The sequence below is a fragment of the Anguilla rostrata genome, chromosome 3 (assembly GCF_018555375.3).
Source record: "Anguilla rostrata isolate EN2019 chromosome 3, ASM1855537v3, whole genome shotgun sequence".
Taxonomy (NCBI): Eukaryota; Metazoa; Chordata; class Actinopteri; order Anguilliformes; family Anguillidae; genus Anguilla; species Anguilla rostrata.
In genome coordinates, this window is record NC_057935.1 from 17,016,269 (window position 1) to 17,038,281 (window position 22,013).

At 43.8% G+C, this 22,013-nt stretch overlaps 2 protein-coding genes across 4 annotated transcripts in view; one reads left to right on the forward strand and one right to left on the reverse strand.

The window, feature by feature from the left end:
* The window catches only part of LOC135250334 (vertebrate ancient opsin-like), a 31,666-nt gene extending 18,531 nt beyond the window's left edge, over positions 1-13,135 (forward strand). Inside the window, exons 2-4 of the mRNA XM_064326535.1 lie at positions 988-1,313; positions 5,223-5,456; positions 10,399-13,135. Coding sequence (XP_064182605.1) covers positions 988-1,313; positions 5,223-5,456; positions 10,399-10,614 — 776 coding nt within the window. The 3' untranslated portion in view covers positions 10,615-13,135. The remainder of the gene's footprint in view (positions 1-987; positions 1,314-5,222; positions 5,457-10,398) is intronic.
* Positions 5,819-22,013, reverse strand: part of LOC135250333 (beta-galactoside alpha-2,6-sialyltransferase 2-like) — a 40,612-nt gene continuing 24,417 nt past the window's right edge. For all 3 annotated transcript variants that reach the window (XM_064326533.1, XM_064326532.1, XM_064326534.1), the window contains 4 exons: positions 17,369-17,466; positions 16,851-16,952; positions 15,113-15,287; positions 5,819-9,802 (listed from right to left, as the gene is read on the reverse strand). In XM_064326533.1, coding sequence (XP_064182603.1) covers positions 9,555-9,802; positions 15,113-15,287; positions 16,851-16,952; positions 17,369-17,466 — 623 coding nt within the window. In that variant the 3' untranslated portion in view covers positions 5,819-9,554. The remainder of the gene's footprint in view (positions 9,803-15,112; positions 15,288-16,850; positions 16,953-17,368; positions 17,467-22,013) is intronic.

Genomic DNA, 22,013 nt, shown 5'->3' on the forward strand with positions numbered 1-22,013 from the left:
AAGCATTGTTCATTCAGTCATGTTTACCCCCACCAAATAACTCCCACTAATCCAGAGTTCCTTCTGAGCAATTCCAGAGCACAAATTGTGCTGGAGAGTTTTTCCTTCTAAAATTATAATTCTGTCTGCATTTTGCTTGCAGTCATATATCCTGTTTTTTTTTGTATTTAATTCAATTTTTTGCCTCTGTTATGTAATGTAATATTATTTGCAGCACAATTAGTTGTACATCAGAGGAAAATTTCTAAGTTAATTTCTAAGCTTAATTAAAATATAAGTAAATAATGAGAGACACTTCCCGAGGATTAAAACTGATGTTTAAAAAATTGAGAATTTAACTGGTTGTAATGAGGACCATAAAGGAAGTTATGAACAATTATGTCACAATCTCAGAATCAAAGTCGATCTTTTTTCTCATTCATTAAGGGTTCATTTTTACTTTTTCATCTCTTTCCCTCTTTGCAATGCAAACTATGTGCAAATAGGGACTTGAATTTCAATGATGTGGTTTTACCGCCCCAGTCCTCCTGCCATGTGTCTGTTTCTCTCTAATTACCTGGATTTATGGGCTTCCAGTGACTGTGTCTTTATAATTACATGGAGTTATGGATTTTCAGTGTTCAAATAAAAAAATTAAATTTAGATTAATGGCTGTGGCATGTTGGCTCAATTATAAAATGAATTCATTACAATAAAATAATATGTGTAAGTGTACCCTTCCCTAATGGTTGTTCAGGTTAAATTTTTGACCCCACAGAGCAATGCATAATTGCTGCTAGCATTGCCTGGTGTTAGGGATGGTTCAGATGGACAGGATCCATGTCTCACCCCTGTCTAGCGACCCCCGCTGGTCAATTGGGCTCCTGCACATGAAGCATCTTCCTCCGTCTGATACAGTGTCTGTGCCTGGTAACCTTGGCTTGTGGGTTGCGGTGTGAAAAGAAGCAGCTGGTGACATTTCCTGTTCCACTTCTCTCTCCCCTCCAGGAATCGTATCCTTAGTCTCTCTGGCTGTGCTCTCCTACGACCGCTACAGCACCTTAACTGTGTGCAACAAGCGAGCCCCTGACTACCGCAAGCCGCTGCTGGCCGTGGGCGGGTCCTGGCTGTACTCTCTGTTGTGGACAGTGCCCCCGCTGCTGGGCTGGAGTAGTTACGGACTGGAGGGGGCGGGGACCAGCTGTTCGGTCACGTGGACCTCGCAGACACCGCAGTCCCACTCATACATCATCTGCCTGTTCATCTTTTGCCTGGCCCTGCCCGTGCTGGTCATGGTGTACTGTTACGGGAGGCTGATGTACGCGGTCAAACAGGTAAGGCGCCCCTCGGCATGGTGGCCTTCAGAAGCTACTTGTCCACACGTTTCCTGCAGAATTTACAGGGTGCTGATCACATTCTCAAATTTTACTTCCTGTTTGAGAAGTCCACTGTGGTGAACATGTCAAAGCAGATCCGCACTACAGATATCATAAATGTCAATGGGTTTGGGAGCATCTCCCTTAGAAATGCATGAGCATATTCCCATTTGCCAGGATCTTCTGTAGATAATCTGTAACTATTTTACTATTTTGCAGAATGACTCTATTTGTGATACAGTTTCCCCGAGCAATCAATGTATTCAAAATTCGATCAGACATCCTTAGCAGATCATGTGCAAAGGAATCTGGGAAAGGTCAGAGGTCTGAAGGGTTGTGAGCTGACACTGTCTCTTAGAGAGAATGTGGGTGCCTGCTGTCCCAGCTCTATTTGGGGTTCTCTGTGAGGAGTGTACTCAGGGCCATTGTAGCGCATGTACTGAGGGTGATGATGATCTGATGCTGGCACCATGCTCTGGGGACCTTCTATTACCTTACAATGTCCCTTTGAAGGAGAGATGGAGCGCGTAAGTGCAATTACGGAATTTATTCTTTTTGCTCTTGCACATTCTTTGGAGGGCGTGCTGGTTTAACTGATACACTAAAGCAGCTAAGTACAGTGAATTCACCGTCCCTGAGTATGTGCACATTCATTTTGCTCTCAAACAGACCTCTCATGTAGGCGGTGACAAAAAATGCAGTGGAAGGATAATGGAAGACCTTCATAAATGCCTTTATGCATGTGCACAGACTTTTCAGATACAAGGGCATCAAGTCTTTTTTAAGGAGCTTAGCATTGGACTGAAGTCGTATTAAGGTAAATGAAAATATAATTCCCCATACTGGAGTGCTTCCACGTCTAGGTGTAAAAGGTGTAAAAAGCTCTTTATAGGATGGAGAAACTATCGGATTCTTGAAACCTAAGATGTCTCAATAGTGCATTATAGTTCATTGTGAGTGCTTTGTCCTGCATGGCTGGATGGCATTTAGAGCTACAACAGCCCAACCCTGAGCCTCTGGCGCTTGATGTCGCTGCCATTGTGACATTGTCGATTTTCATTTCGATCAGCGCTTCTCAATGTTACACTTTGATAGAAATCTGTCAAACGCCTGACCGCTCACTGCTTTTTCTTTTACTTGAAAACCTAACGAATGTGGCCACTCATGCTGTTCTTATCTTCAAAATGCAGATTCACCCCTGATTAATTACTTGTTGTCTCCTGCTGTGGGGACAACAAGTAATGTTTAGCAGTACGACGAAACCCTTATGACCTGCTGCATTAAGGCCATGTTCAGAACAATGGCAGCGGCTCACGGTATATGAATGAGAGGCAAAGGAAAACAGGAAAACACTTCACTGTATTCTTTTTATTCAAATCATGCAGGGCAGGGTACGGACAGCTGTCTCAAATTGATCTGTTAGAATGTGTTCAATGCTGTTCTCCTGTTGTGTGACAAACAAAGAGCATCGGGGTCTCCTTAGAAAACGGACTGCCTCTGTTGTGAAAAGGTTACTTCTTAGTGTGTGACTTGATGCCATATTTACGTTCCTGTATCTACCCCTGTGTTTGGGTGGTCGTTCATTGGTCTTTGCTCACAAAGAGGTCCTCCTGTGAAGGGAAAGGTGTTGCTTCTCCTTTCAACGTGCCTGGCTTTCACGTATCCATAGAAAACATCAAAGAATTCATTAAAAGCAGGAGGAAAACAGCAAGCATCTCATTGATGGCACTCCTGCACACTGTTAGTAACATGATGTTTCACATTTATTTGTGAAAATAAATGTGTTCGGGTTAAAATATGAAATATTTTAACAGAATGATTGAATGTATTTGTGCTGGTTTTGGATTTGTGAGGTGTCAAACTCAGAAGGAACGTTAAATACAGGCAGAAGCATGCAAAATGTTTGTGAAGGAAGAAATTGTGTGTGTGTGCGTGTGTGTGTGTTTCCCCAGTTGACAACTGTCTACCATGCTGCAATTAAGCTGTGACAGAATGGCGGTTTAACCCCCCCCCCCCCACCCCCCCTCCCACCACCACCCTTGATATTGGCCAGCATAATCCAGTTCATGATCCAGTTATGAAATGGGTGATATCAGCCTGATTGACTCACTGATTAACAGGCAGGATCAGTCACACCGGGATCCTAAATGTTGGCGGCTTAGACACCTGCCTGCTGAAAGTACCACATGCCCGCAACACCACGAATGGTAATGGAGGAAAAAAAAAAATCCCACCGCAGAGGGCATTTAAAAGTAAGGATTAAATTACACGTTGATTGACTGGGGAAATTGCATGGAACCAAAGCGCAAGTGTCTTGGCTAATGGCTCGTGCGGAGACGCGGTGTGAAACAGGGCTGGGGAAGAGAGGCTGCCGCTCCGCCGCCCCGCGCCTCCTCTCCGCGCCTCCGCCCCGCTGCCGTCACCGCCGGGGGCTCGGGGGATTGCGCGCGCGGCAGCCGTGATAATGCCTGCTGGCAGCTCCGCAGCGTGCTGATGGGCCGAAAATTGAAGGACTGTCCCAGCATTTCTAAATGGAGCGAAATGGAATGGATGGATTGATTGTTGCCATGGTGTCGTGGGAAGAAAAAAAGAAAAGACTCTGGTGGGTCAGTGTGCTCCTGAGGGAGAAGGGAATTGGCGCTTTAGACCCCCTGCTGTACCGCCAGCACCACTTTCCAGTAGTCATGGGAACACAAAATCAGGTCCTTTAAGCTGTAAATGAGAAATCACATGACTTCCATCGCACAATATCTGTTTTGCTTGAGAAAACTGGCAGTCTCCATCGCCTGCTAATCGTGGGATCCTAGAAACCAAGATGATGTACTGTACGCAGAAAAATGTTCAGTGTTAAATCAGTTTTGATCCAGTGGCTTTTGTGCCGATGGAGTCCGTTTTTAATAACCATTTTTATCATTGTTAATATGAAAAGGGGCTGACCATGAATTGCATACATTCAGCTTTGAAGTAACAGCCCCCCAACAACAAACAAACAGGCGACCCTTACCTGAAAACCCCTCCCATCTCAGTACGTCATCATTCATGTAAAAAAAAAGTCAAGATAGCAGAATAAATTCTCTGATGTATAATTAGCTCCATAATATTTGGGACAAAGGCATTTTTTTCTTCATTTTGCTCTGTACTCCACAACTATATATATTATATGATATCAAACAATTCTCAGCTTTCATTACATGGTATTTCACCATGTAGAAATTACAGCACTTTCTATACATAGTCCCTCCATTTCAGGGCACCATAACGTTTGGGACAAAATGACTGCATAAATGTTTCTGATTAGTCAGGTGTGTTAAATTGCTTCCTTAGTGTAAGTATAAGGGCACGTGAAGTATCTAGTCTTGAGTCTAGGCTTTTGGTTGCCTTTGGAGTCGGTTATTGGTGTTTGTCAAAATGAAGACGAGAGTTACACCAAAGAAAGTCAAGGAAACCATTATGAGGCTGAGAAATAAGGTAAAGAAAAAAGTCAGAGACATAGGCCAAACCTTAGGCTAGCTATAAACTAAATATATACTATTGGGAACATCATTAAGAAGAAATAATGCACTGGTGAGTTCAGTAATCACAAAGAAACACTTTCCAGGAGGCAGGTGTGGATATGTCAGTGACACAGTACTGTCCGCAGACGACTTCACAAACAGAACTACAGAGGCTAAACTGCAAGATCCGCTATTTAGCTACAAAAACAGGATGGCTAGGTGACAGTTTGCTAAGAGGTACCTAAAAGAGCCTGTAGAGTTCTGGAAGCTGAATCATCAGTTAAGTATTATTGTATAAGTGTTGAGGTTTAAGATATATGGGTGTGTTCACCTGCTTGATAATAACTCCTAACTTCGCTGCTATTGCTTTCAGGTGGGGAAGATCCGGAAGACAGCTGCTCGGCGGAGGGAGTACCACATCCTCTTCATGGTGATCACCACCGTGGTGTGTTATCTACTTTGCTGGATGCCCTATGGCGTGGTAGCCTTGATGGCAACCTTTGGGAGACCGGGCATCATCACACCGATCGCCAGCGTGGTGCCCTCCATCCTGGCCAAGAGCAGCACCGTCATTAACCCCTTAATCTACATACTCATGAACAAGCAGGTGAGCCAAGCCCTGCCTCTTTGTTTCTGCTTGTGGTGCATTATGGGGGTTGCAGTCTTTACAGACTCAAAGATCTTTGTTTTCAACTTGATAGCCTGCTTTTGCCTGGCTTGAGTTTGGTTTTTCAACACTGTTTTCCTTGCTCTACAACAGTGCTCTTCATGTCAAATACACTTGTAAAATGAATCTTATTCATTCGTGTTTTTTAAATAGTATTGGATAACACTTTTATGAGGAGTTTGAGTTCCGGGAAGAAGTAGTTAATGAACGCCACTGTACATATTTAGTCAAATCAGACGTTCCAGTATTAGACAAAATCAAATGGATTCGGCATGGGATTACAAAAAAACACTGAGTCAGACTGTGGATTGAAAATGATTCCATTTATGTCCTTTTATTTAGACAGTAGAAAAAAATAATTGAACAAAGAAGAAAATATTGCAAACAGCATAATACAATTTCTAATAAAAGATGTTAAGTACAAACTAGTGAGAAAAATGTATCAGCTCCCAAACTGGTTTAAAGTGAATGGGCTTGCCTAGTACAGTAGATCTAATTCCGCTGACTTTACCTGTCAAGATTTAAGGTTGTACAAACATTTGCTGAGAGAGATTTTAAGACTGATATTACTTAAAGTCTAAAATTTCAAAAGCCATCTTTATAGTGCATGAAATCCATAATACACAATAGAAAAAAAAAAAACCCTACTGCAAGTGCTCCCACACATTTAAGTATTTACACACTCAGCGAAGGAACTTTTTCTCAAACTATGAGGAAGTTTATCTGGCAAGACATCTGTCATTTACAGAACAACAGGGCCGCTATAGCCAGTATTACAGCAGGACCCCATAAAAAGATTTGGCACAGTATCAAGATTCGACTGCCACAGCAAAAGGCTGTGCATTCTCATAAGTGCTTCCAAATCCATTCATAGTTTGTTATAACCTGACATCCCTACACCAAGCCAGTGATTAAAGAACAGCACAGGTTATTTACACAGTGTACCTAGGCAATAATTCATTCATTTATTTACTTTAAAAAGGACCGATTTGCATTTTAAGAATCCCAAAACTCACTTAAAGGTTCGGGAAGAAAACAATTTGACTTGATCAGGAAAAAGACCCGAAGCCCTGATTTAAACTGCATGCTACGTGCATTCAGTAATTTATTTCTTCAAGAAAATATGATTTATTATTTTTATTCTCTTGAATTCAGTGTGTAGAATAATCACAGTCTTGTGACTCCCAGGTCTGTGTGCTGTACTTGAGAGGGTAAATAGGAACGGACTAAGTTCTAAGGCTTACAGTGTAAGGCTTTAAACATTGTATGCTTTCGCATGGTACTTTAGCAAGCCAATTTATGGAAACACAGCACATTTAATCTTTCATTAAACTGCCTGATTTATAGCACATGCTACATGAAGTCAACATTCTTACTTATTTTAAGAATGTCTAGAAGTACCACAGGCTGTTTACCAATAGACAATGTCATTACCTGTATGAGACGTACTCTGTATATTTGTGTATATGTATATACACGTACGCACACGCACACACACAACTGATATAACATGTTTTATAAGCACTCTTACATGGAATTCATACAAGCATTCAGATGGAGATTAAACCTAATAAAGGGACTCATTGCTTTATATGGTCATGAAGCAGAGTGATGAAGGGGAGTGTTTCTCATTGGAGCTCACATGCTGTACAACTGTATAGCTACACACCTCTGCAAATGTGTTTCCCTGTTCTCAAGGAGTCCTGTGTGTGCTAGTTTTCACATGCCTGACAGATCCAGTGTATCATTGAGCTTCAAATAAATAAATACAGGTATTGAGCTGACATCGCAGGGCAGTTATTTTCAAGCAGAATGACAGCTACCCCAAGTAACGATTGTGATCTGTTCTGTACTACAAAAATTAATGAGAGTTTAGCCACTACGCAAGGACAGACTGTGATTTATAGACATGTAAGCACATAGCTAGCATGTTTATTTACCTTAATATTTACACTCAAAGTCACAGTATTTCATTTAGATAACTATTTTTGAACAAAGTGGAAGAGTCGACTAAGTTTTAATGCATTGTTAAAAATAAGCACCTCTCTCCTGCAAAGCTGCTATGCTCTTAGCTTTTTTTAAATTTTACAGACAAAGAGCATTTGAACTGAGAAAATGCATCCAAAAGCAAAGCGTTTTTCCTTACATGGAACTCAAGACACCATATTTATTTGCGGTCCAGATGATGGATGAAGAGTCATGAGTGATCAAAGGGAATTTGTAAAAAAAAAAGTATGGTTACAGGCAGATTCTTTTCCTTTTTTGACTGGTTAGACCATTAAAACAGCTCACAAAAACAAAAACATGTGGGTGGGTATCAGAAAATGCCACTTCACTGTAGTGTGGAAAATTGCAAGGGTTTAATGTCAGTGAAGGAAGGAATGTATTTTTACTGGGTAGTGCGAGATGAGGGTAAGTTAGGACAATGGCTGACTGCAATTGGGAATGCTAGATATACTCCAGATGCACCTCAGACTCAGCTAAAGAATGCACAGGAGTTTCAACAGGCACTTTCACCCAGATGATTTTGAGGGTAACATTTGGGCAAGACTAGGTTTCTGAACATACCAAGCAATCGTCTGCTAGCTTGGTCAAAGCCATCTTTACCTAGTATGGGAGGTCAGGGGGCGGTATCTCTAAATTCAAATTACCCACCCATTGTAGTTCTTCAAAAATGATAAAGGGTAGAGGTGACATCATTATGATGTATACCTCTACCAGATTTGCACCTTTTGTTGATGATATTCCTGTGCAGAGATTGCTTTGGCCAACCACTAAGAGAGACTTAATCAGTTGCACCTTGATTTGTCCAATGAGGTTAATGTTGTTTTGCTGTAGAATTTCCCTTTAAGATCCCACTGTGATGACTGGCCAGCAACAGTCATCACAGTGGCAGTGGGCGACTGAGTTGAGTCCACCCACGGAGTGTGGGGACACGGTCAGTGGGTGTGACTGTATCTCATCAGCGGATGTGCTGACTCTGCAGCACTGGCAGTGGACAGCGAAAAGAACCATGGACTGTCAGCATGCACTTTGGAGAGACTTCACTCTTCACTGAACTGATGAAGGGGGGTTCCAGCAGTGGTCAAGTGATTCAGTTGGACATTGCAAATAGAGAAGGAAGTTGTAATTAAACATTAAATATGACAATAAATACATAATTTAACTTAAAATTTATCAAAATAAAATGTACAACTTAATTCATTGAGGTCAGGTAGAATGAAAACCAGAACACACAGGTGTCGCATATTAATTGGGCCACAGTAAGGAAGCACTGCTTTCAGACTCTCCTCAAATCATTGTGGAGTATGTGTGTGTGTGTGTGTGTGTGTGTGTGTGTGTAGAAAATGGATGTACATAAGGCTGTATCTACAGTACAAGACCAGACGGCTGCAGAAATCACTCGAAAAAAAGAAAATGCATTTAGAAGAAAATGAAAACATCAGGCAGAAAATAGACACATAGAAAAATGCACATCTAGGCATTTGATGACCGCAGGGTTAGCGATTATCAAAACCATCATGGCTGATCCCAGGAGGATGGGCATAAAAGGCTGTCTAACATTCAGTATTGACTAGAGTGTCTAGTCTAACGTCACACGCCGCCAGCCACTATTGGACACAGACATACAGACTCGAGTACAGCTAAATAAGACATCCCTGTGCAAAGAACAGCTCAATCTGGGACTTACTTGAACAACAAGCATTTCTCATTGCAATGCACATCCAGAAATCACACAAACACTGCTCTAAGACTTGAGCTATTGCTATCGTAGCATCTTAGGCAGCACCAGGCCAAGTTTTCCGTTGTGTTTTCAGTTCAGAGGATGCTAAATTACTTGGAACTCCTTTCTTTATGGCGAGAAAATGTTTTGTCACCCTCCCTCAGACCCAGTCTTTACGATTGTAGCCGTTGAGCTGCTGCTAGTCTCATCTGAATGACGTGGAATGCCCTGATTGGCTATTGCTATGGTTCTAGTTGCGGTTCTTCTGGCAGTCCATCCCACCAGAAGGAAGTCCTGGAGACAGGGTTGACAGATCAGGAGTCGCACTTGACCGCGCTGAACCCAGTCAGCGTGACCCTACCATTGTTCTTGAGGTCATAGTCCGTGCCCGTATTCATGTGCTGGATCAGCATCTTCTCGTACAGCAGCGGGTGGTAGGCGCCCAGCGTGCAAGCCGAGTCGTAGTAGCGCTCGTGGTAGTGGCACAGGTCCGTCTGCCGAAGAGAGGGGATGTACTCGTACACGTCGATCTCGTCACAGAGCGACATCATGACGGCTATTCCTGAAATGCAAACAAGAAGAAGAATGTCCAGTTCAATTCACAGCAGTGCTGCTGGAAGACATGCCCTTATCGTAAATGCAAGGCACGACCGTCGGCACCGGAAAGGATCTTAAGCTATAAATGTAAGCTTAAAAAATGTTAGCACTGGAAATTAGCATGATGCTAATGTTGAACTGGAATTCAGAATAAGCTATATGCTAATGTAAATTAGTGCATGTATCTCTCCCTATCTGATCTTCAGCACAAGGAAACACAGTTGCAAGACGCTCAATTAAACAGAGCAGCATTGCACAGAGGTGCTATTGTAGCACAAATGCGAGAAACATTTTGAGCCCAGAGCAAAGAAATTGGATAGTCACAGATAACCCAACACACAGAGAAGCTTCACTGCCTTTTAATGGGCTGGGGAATAATTTTCTAGTTTTTCCAAACTTACGCAAATTGCTGCTTTTCCATGTTGCTTTATTCTCTCAGCCCACTTGAAAACTTGTTTATAAATGGAACCAATCAAAAAACAAGGAAAAAAGATTGGCTGTGCGATTGATGACTTGAATTCCCGAAGAGTGGCTGATATTGCCGGGGGTTCTTGTCTCCAGTTCTACAGGTGTTTCCTGATTCTCTTTCACTGCAAGCAGCAGTCACCGGAGAACGGCCTCACCTCCATGCCCTCCAAGACCACGGTCATCCAGCTCAACCGCAGGGTCTACAGCAACAACGTGGCCTGCACCGCCCAGCTCTCCCCTGGGAAGAACCAGCTCGACTGCAGCACCCCCGTCACAGAGAGATCCAACCCCTCAGAAGTCCCTCACTGACAGCCCCACACGTTCCTCCCCCTTCCAGCCCCATCCCCACCAACATGTGGCACTTCCTGTTTCCTGTATGAAATCTCACTGTGATTTATGACATAGTCTCATATCCAGCACCTGTTTTAACTTGCTCGCTTGTTATTAAGTATAGGTGTACATATGATCACATTTTCCATGTACAAAAATTCCAAGTTATGCACACATACACTGTCTATAACTCATTCATTCAAACTGGCAAAATCTAGGCCTGCCATTAAAAGTATTGATATCAAAATGATGCCACGTTACTGTACTACAATATAGGCTATCTTGCCTCACCAAAATTAAATAAGATGTATTCCAAAGCAATGCTACCCAATGTTATAGACAGTGTATGTCTTGTATGTGTGCGTAACTTGGCATTTTTGTATGTTGAAAGCATGTTTTTTTATGAGATATCGTTTCTTTTTGCAAAGCGTTTTGTTATGAGAAAGTGAGAAATGCGAAGTGACCCTTTAAGAAACGGTTGTTGATTATGACTATCCTTTTGTGAATTTGTACAGTCTGATGAGCGTGTACCGTTTAGCAGTTTCGCTTTGCTATATATGTAAAACAGTGGCTGTGACAAAGGGTGCAGAAACGCAGAAACGTAGAGAAACGCAGCTGAAATATACCCAGTGTGTGTACTCGCGGATTTGACGGCCATCCAACGAGCCTTGATTGAGAAAATAATCAGCAAGCCCGTAGAATTAGAGCTCCCTAGGTCGCAACTTGTGTACCCTTCTGTCCTGCTCCATTTTCTGTTATTTCGTGGAGATGCAGTTTTAGTGTTTGTAAGGTTCATAAGGCATTTTGATAGGCTTATGTGCAGGTAGGAGCCCTCTTCGGTGTTTTGCTAAGCAACATCAGTCAGTTTACGTGAGAACTGGAAGTAGTAAAACCGGAAAACTTGATAGTGGAGAATAGGAGCAGACGCATATGTCCCAGCAAGCTTTGCATATGATAAAATAACAATAGTACGAAAGAAATTAGGAGAAATTATGAAATTGAGTAGTTGAAACAATGTTTTTAGCAAAATGGGCATGTAGGTGAAGGTTGACATGATCACAGACTATAGTGCGAAGTAAATGAAGTGACCATGAGCGAGCTGAGTTTCCTTATCGAACGGCTAGGAAGTTTCTTGGGTGACAATAGAAGAGCCCATTGAATCCATATGGCTTTGCAATATTGTAGCCGGTTAACTGAACGTGTAGATGGTACATCGTAATGCAGTGTATATACTGTACGTTTGGTGAACGGCGGGTATATGTGGTGCAAAAGCAATAATTGAGAAGTAGTAGACAATTATTAGCGAGGGAAAAAGCAGGTTAAAGAAACTTGTTTCTGAGTGGGCTTGAACCTAGGGCCCCATGGACCATGGACCATAGACTGTAACACTGACCACTAGGCCACGAACAGACTAGCTGTTCTGACTGGAAATGTTTCAGATGAGAAAGGTATGGGCATTTTTTGTGTGTATGCAAGATTTTCATTGGCTCATGTAGGTGAAGGATTGGCTGGTGTCGGTAAAATGTCCAATGGGGAGACATTTTGTTTGTGGGATAGGCAGCAGGAAAAATAAGAATGAGAAGAAGAAGAAGAAAATGCAAAATTCCCGTTAGTTTGGGGCTTTATTGCGTGGACATGTGAAGTTATTTATGAATTCTGTCTGTTGAAATGGGGTCAGAATGTGCAGAATGTAATGTTTTTAAGGGCTGAATGTCTGTGGCTGTTGTGGTTATTTCTGTGGGGAACCCTGAAAAGTGGCAAACTCTCTGCGCTGTATAGGTATGGGGCATGCCGCCCTGCCAAGGCATAAGTTGGCGGGATGGCATACCTGCCATCCCAAAACCATTACTGTCTTACAGTCGAGAGGTGTAAGTGCTTTTCATGCTTCTTTTATTTTAACCTGTGCGCAACTTATTCTATGGTTGTGTTTGGACTGATGCAGTCTTCAACCTTGTGCTGTCCTTAATGTGATTGAAAACAAATTTGTAATAAAGTGCAGTATGGCAAATCAAATATTAATTCTGGATATAGATATATAACACACACGCATGCCTGCACACACATCCACACACGCACGCACACACACTCACTCACCATAGACCGTTTAAAATCAAAGGAGGCTTGGAAAATGACTACAGACATTTCAGATTGGTTGTCGCATTTCTTCTCTCAAAGTGCATTTATGTCCAGTCTCAGCCAAAAATGTGTTTTCATGTTTTGATTCGGAGGACTTCATTTTCAAACTGTTTTCTGGAATTCCGGAGAAAGAGGCTGACTGTGGAAAAACTTTTGAGATGCCCACTGGTTTCATTTGCCACACCAAGAGTCTGGTGGTTTTGAGTCTTAACGTGGTGTGATTTTCTCATTTGCTGCCTTGCTAGTTTATTCACATCAATCCTGAATCCATGTGAACCCAGGGGTAATTTCTCTTTTTTTTTTTGCTAAGGTTTGATCTGAGCCTGTCAGGAACCTCAATAATATCCCCAGCCCAGCAGCAGAGATCCAATAAAAAATCCCTTTGAATATTGACTGCTTAGCACTATTTTTTTCATCCACAGTTAAAACCAGCGGCACTCAGGACAAACAAAATTTAAACGCAATCACAGCACATAGCAGCACTGACTGTACCATCAGAAGCAAGAAATAGTAAATTTAGCATCAGAATGCAGAAACAGAGCTTGTAGCACTAGAAAGTAAAAACAGAATGTTGCATCAAAATGTAGAAACAGAGAATGTAGCATCAGGATGCAGAAACAGACAGTGTAGCATCAGAATGTAGAATCAGTAAATATAGCATCAGAATGTAGAAACAGAGAACGTAGCATCAGAATGTAGAAACAGATAATGAAGCAACAGAATTTAGAAAAAGCAAATGTAGCAGAAGTGAATGTAACAGAACGCATTGGTTTTGAATGCAGCTGGAACACCAGCAGCAGGTGCCTGGAATTTGGTTATATGGCACTGAGATATGACAGAGTGCATTGCTCAGTGTACCGAGGAATGCTGTGGTCACAGTACATTGGGGATATAGGCTGTCAGAAAGCGCACACACACATGCACACACACACACACACACACACACACACACACACACACCAGTGCACACACGTACAGTGCTCCCATCCCTCATTCTGGGGTCCTTCTGGAATTTTCTAGGCCCACCTGTGAGGGGAGCTACACATTGTCATGCAGAGCGCAGCAGCACGGGGCGGGGCCGGAAGGACCCACCCGCGTCTTTGATGCTGCTGACCCCAGGGCCCGGCTGCTCGGTTCCAGCTGTGAGGAGAAGCCGGATCGATACGCTCAAATCAGCTTTCATCAGGTCCAGCGCCTCGCACGCGCACACGGGGCGGGGCACCGCTAGCTGCACGCCCGCACGTGCGTTCGTAACGCCGGGTGTCGTCGGCGTGAAAATCTCTTTCAAAGAGCCTCGCCAGCCCGGCCTGCCCAGTGAACCTAAACCCGTTCTGTGTGAGCCATACGCACGGGCGGCCACGGGCCATTAAATATGCCAATCAATAACACCACATTCACTGACAGTGGGACTGAAGTGGATTCCCCTCCCCGGCGGGGTCAAAGGGCATACTCCCCACCATCCAACGCAGTTGTTCCGCATGCTACGAATGTCACCAGAAACATGACAGAGCTCTTTCGTGAGATCTGCTTTGTGAGGCAACACACTGGCTCAAAAAACAAAGATGGCACAGAGTAGTGCAGATTAAAACAGACATCAATACTGAAATATGCAACATTTCCAGAAATAGTAGTACAAAAAGCAGGGTCCCCAATTCCCGTGAGGGACCCGACAGCCAGGTGTGGCCCCTTCTGAATGAGGGTGAGGGACCTTACAGCCAGGGGTAGCCCTTCTGAATGAGGGTGAGGGACCTTACAGCCAGGTGTGGCCCCTCTGAATGAGGGTGAGGGACCTTACAGCCAGGTGTGGCCCCTCTGAATGAGGGTGAGGGACCTTACAGCCAGGTGTGGCCCCTCTGAATGAGGGTGAGGGACCTTACAGCCAGGGGTAGCCCTTCTGAATGAGGGTGAGGGACCTTACAGCCAGGGGTGGCCCCTCTGAATGAGGGTGAGGGACCTTACAGCCAGGGGTAGCCCTTCTGAATGAGGGTGAGGGACCTTACAGCCAGGGGTAGCCCCTCTGAATGAGGGTGAGGGACCTTACAGCCAGGTGTGGCCCCTCTGAATGAGGGTGAGGGACCTTATAGCCAAGGGTAGCCCCTCTGAGGGCTAAACAATCAGCTCAATGAGCTCGGACTGAAAGGCCAAAAGGAAAGACAGACCTCAGGATGGTGGCGACACTGTTTCCTGGGGATGTACTAAATGAATACCCAGCAAGTGCCAACAACAACAGTCAGACCCAATCCCACTGACAGACGGACACGCAGGCCACAGGATGGGCATGAAGACGGACGGAGGGGCAGTCAGGAAGGCAGAGGCAGGCGGACGGACGGGCGGCACTTGCCGATGAAGCCGGAGGAGGGCGGGTTGGGCTGGATGTCCTCCTGGGTGTGTCCCTGAACGAAGTCCCACAGCTGCCAGAGGAAGGCGGGGTGGAGGATGTAGAAGGGCTGGGCGGGGCGGCGCCGCCTGCGCTCCGCGTAGGGGCGGAACAGGTCGTAGTCCGGGCTCCGGTACCACTGCAGAGAGGGGAGGGAGGCAAAGGAGGCTCTCAAAAAACCCCGGCGGACTTCAAAACCGAGCCTCACGCCCCCGCCAACGTGAGCCCAGACCAATAGCGTCCACCCCGCTACTGGCTGAAACAAAAACTGCCACCTGAGAAAAAGGACTCGCTAAATGGAATGGGTGCTGATGAATGGACGTGTCACAATAACACTATTCATGAGCTCTCGATAAGACCCGATGGACTGCCCTCAACAACAACATGACTGGATAGAGGCTATTATTACCCAGCGTTACCACTACAAAGACTACTGTGCTTCCATTACCGCAGGACGTAATAATAAGGATTCTTACCTCTCCCAAGCAGTAATTAGAATGCGGTACTTCATTAGAGTGTAGCGCTGCTATAGTGTAAGAAAACCAGACGTGGAGCTCATCTTTTTCAACCGTGTGCAATTTCATTAAACTTGTTTCAATAAATTTTCAATTTATGAGAAGAAAACAAAAATGTAGATAAGATTATTTGCTCTTGTAAACATAAACATAAACATAAAAATTGGTCAAAAAAGGGTGCTCTAAGTGTCTAGGAAATTTCAGATTTCCGAAAATCCACTTCATATATAATGCTGTGCAGTGTTTATCGAAGCATAATGGTAACAATCACAAAAAACACAACAAAACATGATCTGGTAACGAGAATTACCAGCACACGTGCATACAGTACACTGCAGGCACAGAGAAACGAGAGCGCAGAATAGCCTCTCCACATCAGCCATCAGAGTTCAGATTAAATTCCAGGAAGTGTCAGAGGCACATGACAGCTCCAGCTGCGGTGATTTATGGGTCCTCCATGCCGTCATTGTGTGAAAAATAACATCTGCTCATGCTTAATTCCCGCTCAACACATCTACGACCGATGGCCCTGTCACCTGCTCGCGCTTCCATCCCCGAAAACGCCGCACCCGTGACAAAATGCGCACACGCAAGGGGGGGGAGGGGATAAAGGTGAGGTTGACACCTGACGTAATGATGCGTGCGCAAGCTTCGCTGACGCCGGTATCGGGAGCTACGCGCGTGCACCCAGATGAGGTATGTTCTCGCGAGCCAATGCTTCACCGTATGTAAGAGCAGGTGTGTTTCTCCACGCACAGATCGTGATTCGTGACCCATGATTGATAACATGGCGCGGTTTGCTAGCAGTCGCAGCGCACATGACCGGTTCTTGACGGGCTATTTGTTCAGATTCTTTCAATATCTTATTTTTAAAGCAAAGCCGTTATTTACTTCAGGTACGCAGTGCTTTGGCAGAAGGAGAGGAGAGACAGAAAAAATAGCTTACAGAATAAATCCACATTCTGTATATCCACCGAGTATAGTAGCAGGGAATAGATGACAAAGTACAAAGAATAACCCTATGTGCAACAACAGAGTATAGTGGTAGATTGCATTAGAGCTGAGTGTTGATAGTGGTATAGGGGTAGTACAGAGCTGAGTGTTGATAGTGGTATAGGGGTAGTACAGAGCTGAGTGTTGATAGTGGTATAGGGGTAGTATAGAGCTGAGCGTTGAGGGGGACTCACCTTGTGCAGGTTTACAGTGTACGGTGCTGGGTCCCAGGCCAGCAGGACCACATCCTTATACAGGGAGCTGGTGTTGAAGCGGTGGTTGGGCTTAGCCAGGATCTGTAAGGGATTGAGAGGCGGGGAAGGTGAGTAGATCCCCCCCCCTTCCCAGAGGGCCACAGATCCCTCTGCCCAAAGGCAATAAAGTTATGAATATAATGTTGATTTGGGTATGTTTTGGGTATGGGCATGTTTGTGTATGCCGGGTGCATGCGTGAGTGTGTGTGTGTGCCTGTGTGGATGTGTGTGTGTGTGTGTGTGTGCGTGCTTGTGTATGCCCATGCATGTGTGTGAGTGAGAGGCTGTGCCTGTTTGTGCCTGTGTGTGTATGAGAGAGAGTGTTTGTGAGTCTGTGTGCGTGTGTGTGTGCGCGCCTGTGTGCGTGCGTGCGTGTGTCTGTGTGCGTGTGTGTGTGTGCGTGCCTGCGTGTGTGTGTGTGTGTTTGTGTGTGTGTATGTGTTAGCGATAGGTCTCACCTGAGAGTTGATGATGCGCAAGGTGGTCTTGTTACCGACATCTATCTCGTAGCCCTCCGTTGGCGCAGAATTGAAGCGGAGAACAGCATCATGGGAATCTGAGAAAAAGCAGGGGTCAAAAGGTCAGGATTCAAAAGCTGAAAGCGGAAAGGTGCTCCTTCTGTAGTTAACCCCTCCCTCCCGCACACACACACACACACACACACACACAGATAATTTGATTAGATAAAAGTGCTATACTTTTGATTAGGAGATGATTTTATCCACAAAAAATGACACTGGCATATACTACACATACATGTCCTTCAGCTCATCCATTTATGCAGCTAGATATTGACTGAAGGGCTTCATTAAGTCCCACCAATGTTTGAAAATAAAAAAAATAAAAACAGTAGGGACAAAGAAACTCATCCTACAGGGTAAATTTTCAATGAAAAGCCTTCATGAAGACTGACAAAAGTTAATTCTACAAGCAATTTCTACATTATAACAGCTGTTTGATCTTGAAAAATAGCAATCTATAACTGCCGTACAACTTTATTAAACAAATTTATTTACAGCACATATATACAGACAGACAGAGGTTTACCACAATTAATCTTCCTCAGATAGTTGAATAAACAAAGAATGAAGCATGACTTCACTTTGAGTGTTGTGTCAGCCATTCTTTGAACCGTGTCAATTATGATGAAATAATATGAAATAATGCCATATCAACGTAGTCAATCCCTAAGGCATAAGAAAAAAGGCAAGGTATGAACGCTGATCCTGAGTTCTAGAAACGTTTAAAAAGCCTTGTGACTTTTCTTCTGTGGATTAGCCCAGCTGGAGTCATGGCAGATCCAAATGAACAGAAATAACAAAATACCTTTCACATCTGATATTCTGTTCTTCTCTATTAATGTTTTAATGCTTACTTTTGCCATTAAACGTGTACTGTATTCGATACAACGTTGAATTAAAAAAATATACCAAGTACTCAAATGTTAAGTGGTCGAGTAAAAGATCAATAATATTCTATCATTAAATTATACCATTCACTGTGCGCTTGAAAAAGGTCCAGGCAACATGAGACTATTCTCTGCTACATAATATAAAACAGCAAGCACACACGCACACAGACTAAAGGTGAAATAATAATTGCTAAAATTAGTTCTCTTCAGTTTCATGGATATGACTTAACACTTTTAGTGGATATCCCACTTAAACAAAAGTTTCATAATAAAGTCAATCTAAATCCAGTTTGCAAGTGATCAAGTGTTTATTCCAGTGTCCACAACAACGGCTCCACCTAGTGGCCAGGCCCAGACATTAAAGTCATATCCTACCTGACACTGTCAGTCCACCGGTTTGATGGTAAAAGTTTGATCTTTACAACCCAAAAGCCACACCATGTACACACACTCCTCACTGCCAGTTTTACTGTTAACTAACTCTCTTACTGTCTCTTACTGTTAGCTAACTCTCTCACAACACTGAGTTGGGGGTAAAGGGAACACACACACACACACACGCACACACACACAATCACACCCTTGCACAAGGTATACGGGCAGGATGATGGGCACACGTTTGGACTCTTCTCACCACACACAAAAATCAATCCGCACATTTTCTCCACCGGATGCATGACATAAATAGATTTCAAACACGCCTTTCACCCATCCATTACTGTCCTCTGACAGACACATTTGCTGACCTTCATTGATTGAACATGAGTATGAGAATAGAAAAAAAACATATATCATTAAAACATAACATAACATATGGCTTTCGCCAGTTTCTGAGACATCAATTCAGCAGATAGTCAGTCACTCAAACAGTGTTCCTATTTAGAAATTTCAATCATCACCAATATGCGTTGGCGTTTTTGTTTCCGAGCTCGGATTCTTCACAGTTTGAGAGATGCACCTAATCTGGACTTGTATTCATGTAACGCCTCAAAATACGGAGTACTGATCTGAGGCCAGTCAAGTATTTTAGCCCGTATTGGATAAGATTACCATATGGACAGGGGTAATCTGACCCTAGATCAGTGCTCCTACCCTGGGATACTTCTCGAAGACGATTCATGGTCTTATCACATACGTTTTGTTTCCGAAAATGAACAGGAGATATAAAAGAACTGGAACTGGGCTGGTGGTGGGCGGAGCTGACTGACAGCAACTATCTATTTTTTTTTTTTAGCGACTGGCACCAGCCGAGCACTTTTTCCCACAGCTCGAGACTCTCATGTGGTTTTCACACCTGGCTCCATTGGAGGGTTACAGAGCTTTTTATACTTTTTGCACTGAGTTTCAGTTCTTTTCGACAGTTGTGAAGACCCGCTCTGCTTCAGAGCACGGACACAAATAGCCACCCTGCTTTTTGCTCTCGTCCTCGTCATCCTCGGACAGGATGCGGCTCACCCACGGCCATTCCGTGGCGCAGCGGCGCAGATGTGCCGTTCCGTCTGCGGGAAAGGGAGCCAGCTGACAGCGGTGTGGCGCGCGCGCACGAAACGCGACACCCCAACAAAACGAGCCCGCCGCTTCCCTCGCGGGCCTCCCGCGGACGACGTCCGCTCCGCCGGCTCGGAGTCAGACCAGACGCATTTCACCGCACCGGATGCGCGGAGAGTGTTCGTCGCGTTCCGGTTCTTTAAAGGTCACTTTAGCAGCAGCTGTCCCCACAACAAACGCAGGGTTTTCAGTGCTTGTGGGGAGGCTATTAGTTCTGGGAGGGTGACTATAGTCCTGAATGCAAGGAGTGGTAACCTCTGTGGGTTTCCCAGCATGCCTTTGTCTTGCTTTCAAAAAGCAAGTTTGAAAACAAATTTAGAAGGGAAAATAAAAATAATTTTTAAAAAATTAAAAAAATAAAATAATAATTATAATGATTGTTGTTGTTTTGTTGTTGTCATTATTAATATCATTACTAATAATAATAATAATAATAATAATAATAATAATAATAACAATGTTATTATTAATCCAAGTTATACATAATCATAAACACTTGAGTATTTATGGGAGCTTCAAAATGCTTTGAAAGCATTTGCTATCTTGCCTATCCCACATACAGTGTACATTGGAAAGTGCTGAACTTGAAATGGAAATGAACATTAATGAGTGCAATTGATTATATGCTCCGCTAGAGGTCAGCAAAGACTAACTCAAGCAAGGTTTGTTTTATTCAGGATTCTTTCAACAGTCAGTAATCAGAGCCTTGCAGCTGGTGCCTATTCAATCATTTATTCATGTATGGTTACAGTGCAACTTAACAAAATAAGACTTATAATGCCTGAAAAGGAAAATGTACAAAAGATCTCTGAGAACTCGGGACTGAGGGAGATAAAAATTCTAAAATTACGCCAATAAAAATAGCCAGGAGAAGTAACTGGGCCAACTGCTTCAATATATTTGGAGAAGACAACCAATTTAGCCAAACATTTAATTAAAACTGTTTTGAAGTGAAGCATGATTCATTTAGTTTGAGTCGCAGCCAAATAACATGTCTGATTAATTGAGGCTTTTAAGCCATGTAGATTTGCGGAAATTTACCACCTCCCTACTTTTACCATAGTATTCCCCACTCCTGAGCAACAAATAATCATTTTTTCTGGTGTCCAATTGTGAAATCATTTTCTCAACGATGGTCAACAACTAAGAATCTAGATCATTAATCTGAACTGCTCAGAATAACATTGTTTGTCCTTGACAAAGAGATAATTTCCCTCAGTACAGTCTCTATTCCCATCTTCAGAGGATATGAGAATTAGGCTAAATGTATTGACGCAGCACCGTAACTTTGCATGCCAGGATCTGCTCCCTTGAAAGAATGCGCTGTAAGGGAAAACCCTCTTAAATGTCCTGCTAATTTAATTTCCCCCGCAGGGACGGCAGGCTCAGTTTTACCTAACACTCACTCTGCTTTCTCACTATTCCCAAAATTCCAGGCAGTGGAGGACTGTACTAGCACAGATCCATCGTTGGCTGTGGGAACAAGTGCTCCTGCTGCAACACATTTGACAATTAAAGCCGTTTGTCTGCAATGACTCCAGTCCAGGACATGGACATAATGGAACCATATACTATGCGTTTGTGTATGTGTGTGTGCATGAGTGTGTGTTTTCACAGTACACATCCAATGTATTACATAATCAATGGGGGCACCAGGTGTTTTACACACTTTTTGTCATTCCCAAGGTGCAGGCAATAAGACTTTGTGTTGCAGGCCTTTTTTAGAAATAGGACCAGTGACCTCTTGCCTCCGGCAATGCCCCTGATCCTTAGAAACTAGAAACCGAGGAAAATAAAGAGAGCCCCATTCCCTTTGTAACCGGAGACCTATAAAATACAAGGGGGGCTAGCATCAACTCCCCCACAGCTCCATAGAGACACTGCTCAGTAAACCGAACTGTCGGAGCTGACTATTGGATGGATTGGATACTTCACATTACTTGCTGAGATAGTCACACACCCGCTGCCTTATTCAGGGTACAGAATTAGGGCAGGGGGGAGAGGTGAACCTCACCTGACATATAGACGGGACAAAAATGAACTTGGTACCAGAGCACGGCCGGGCACAGACGCCCCCAGACGAAGGTGGGTCTGTGCACCGAGGGAACTGCCACGCGCTCCGAGCGGGAGGCGCCAGGCACCCG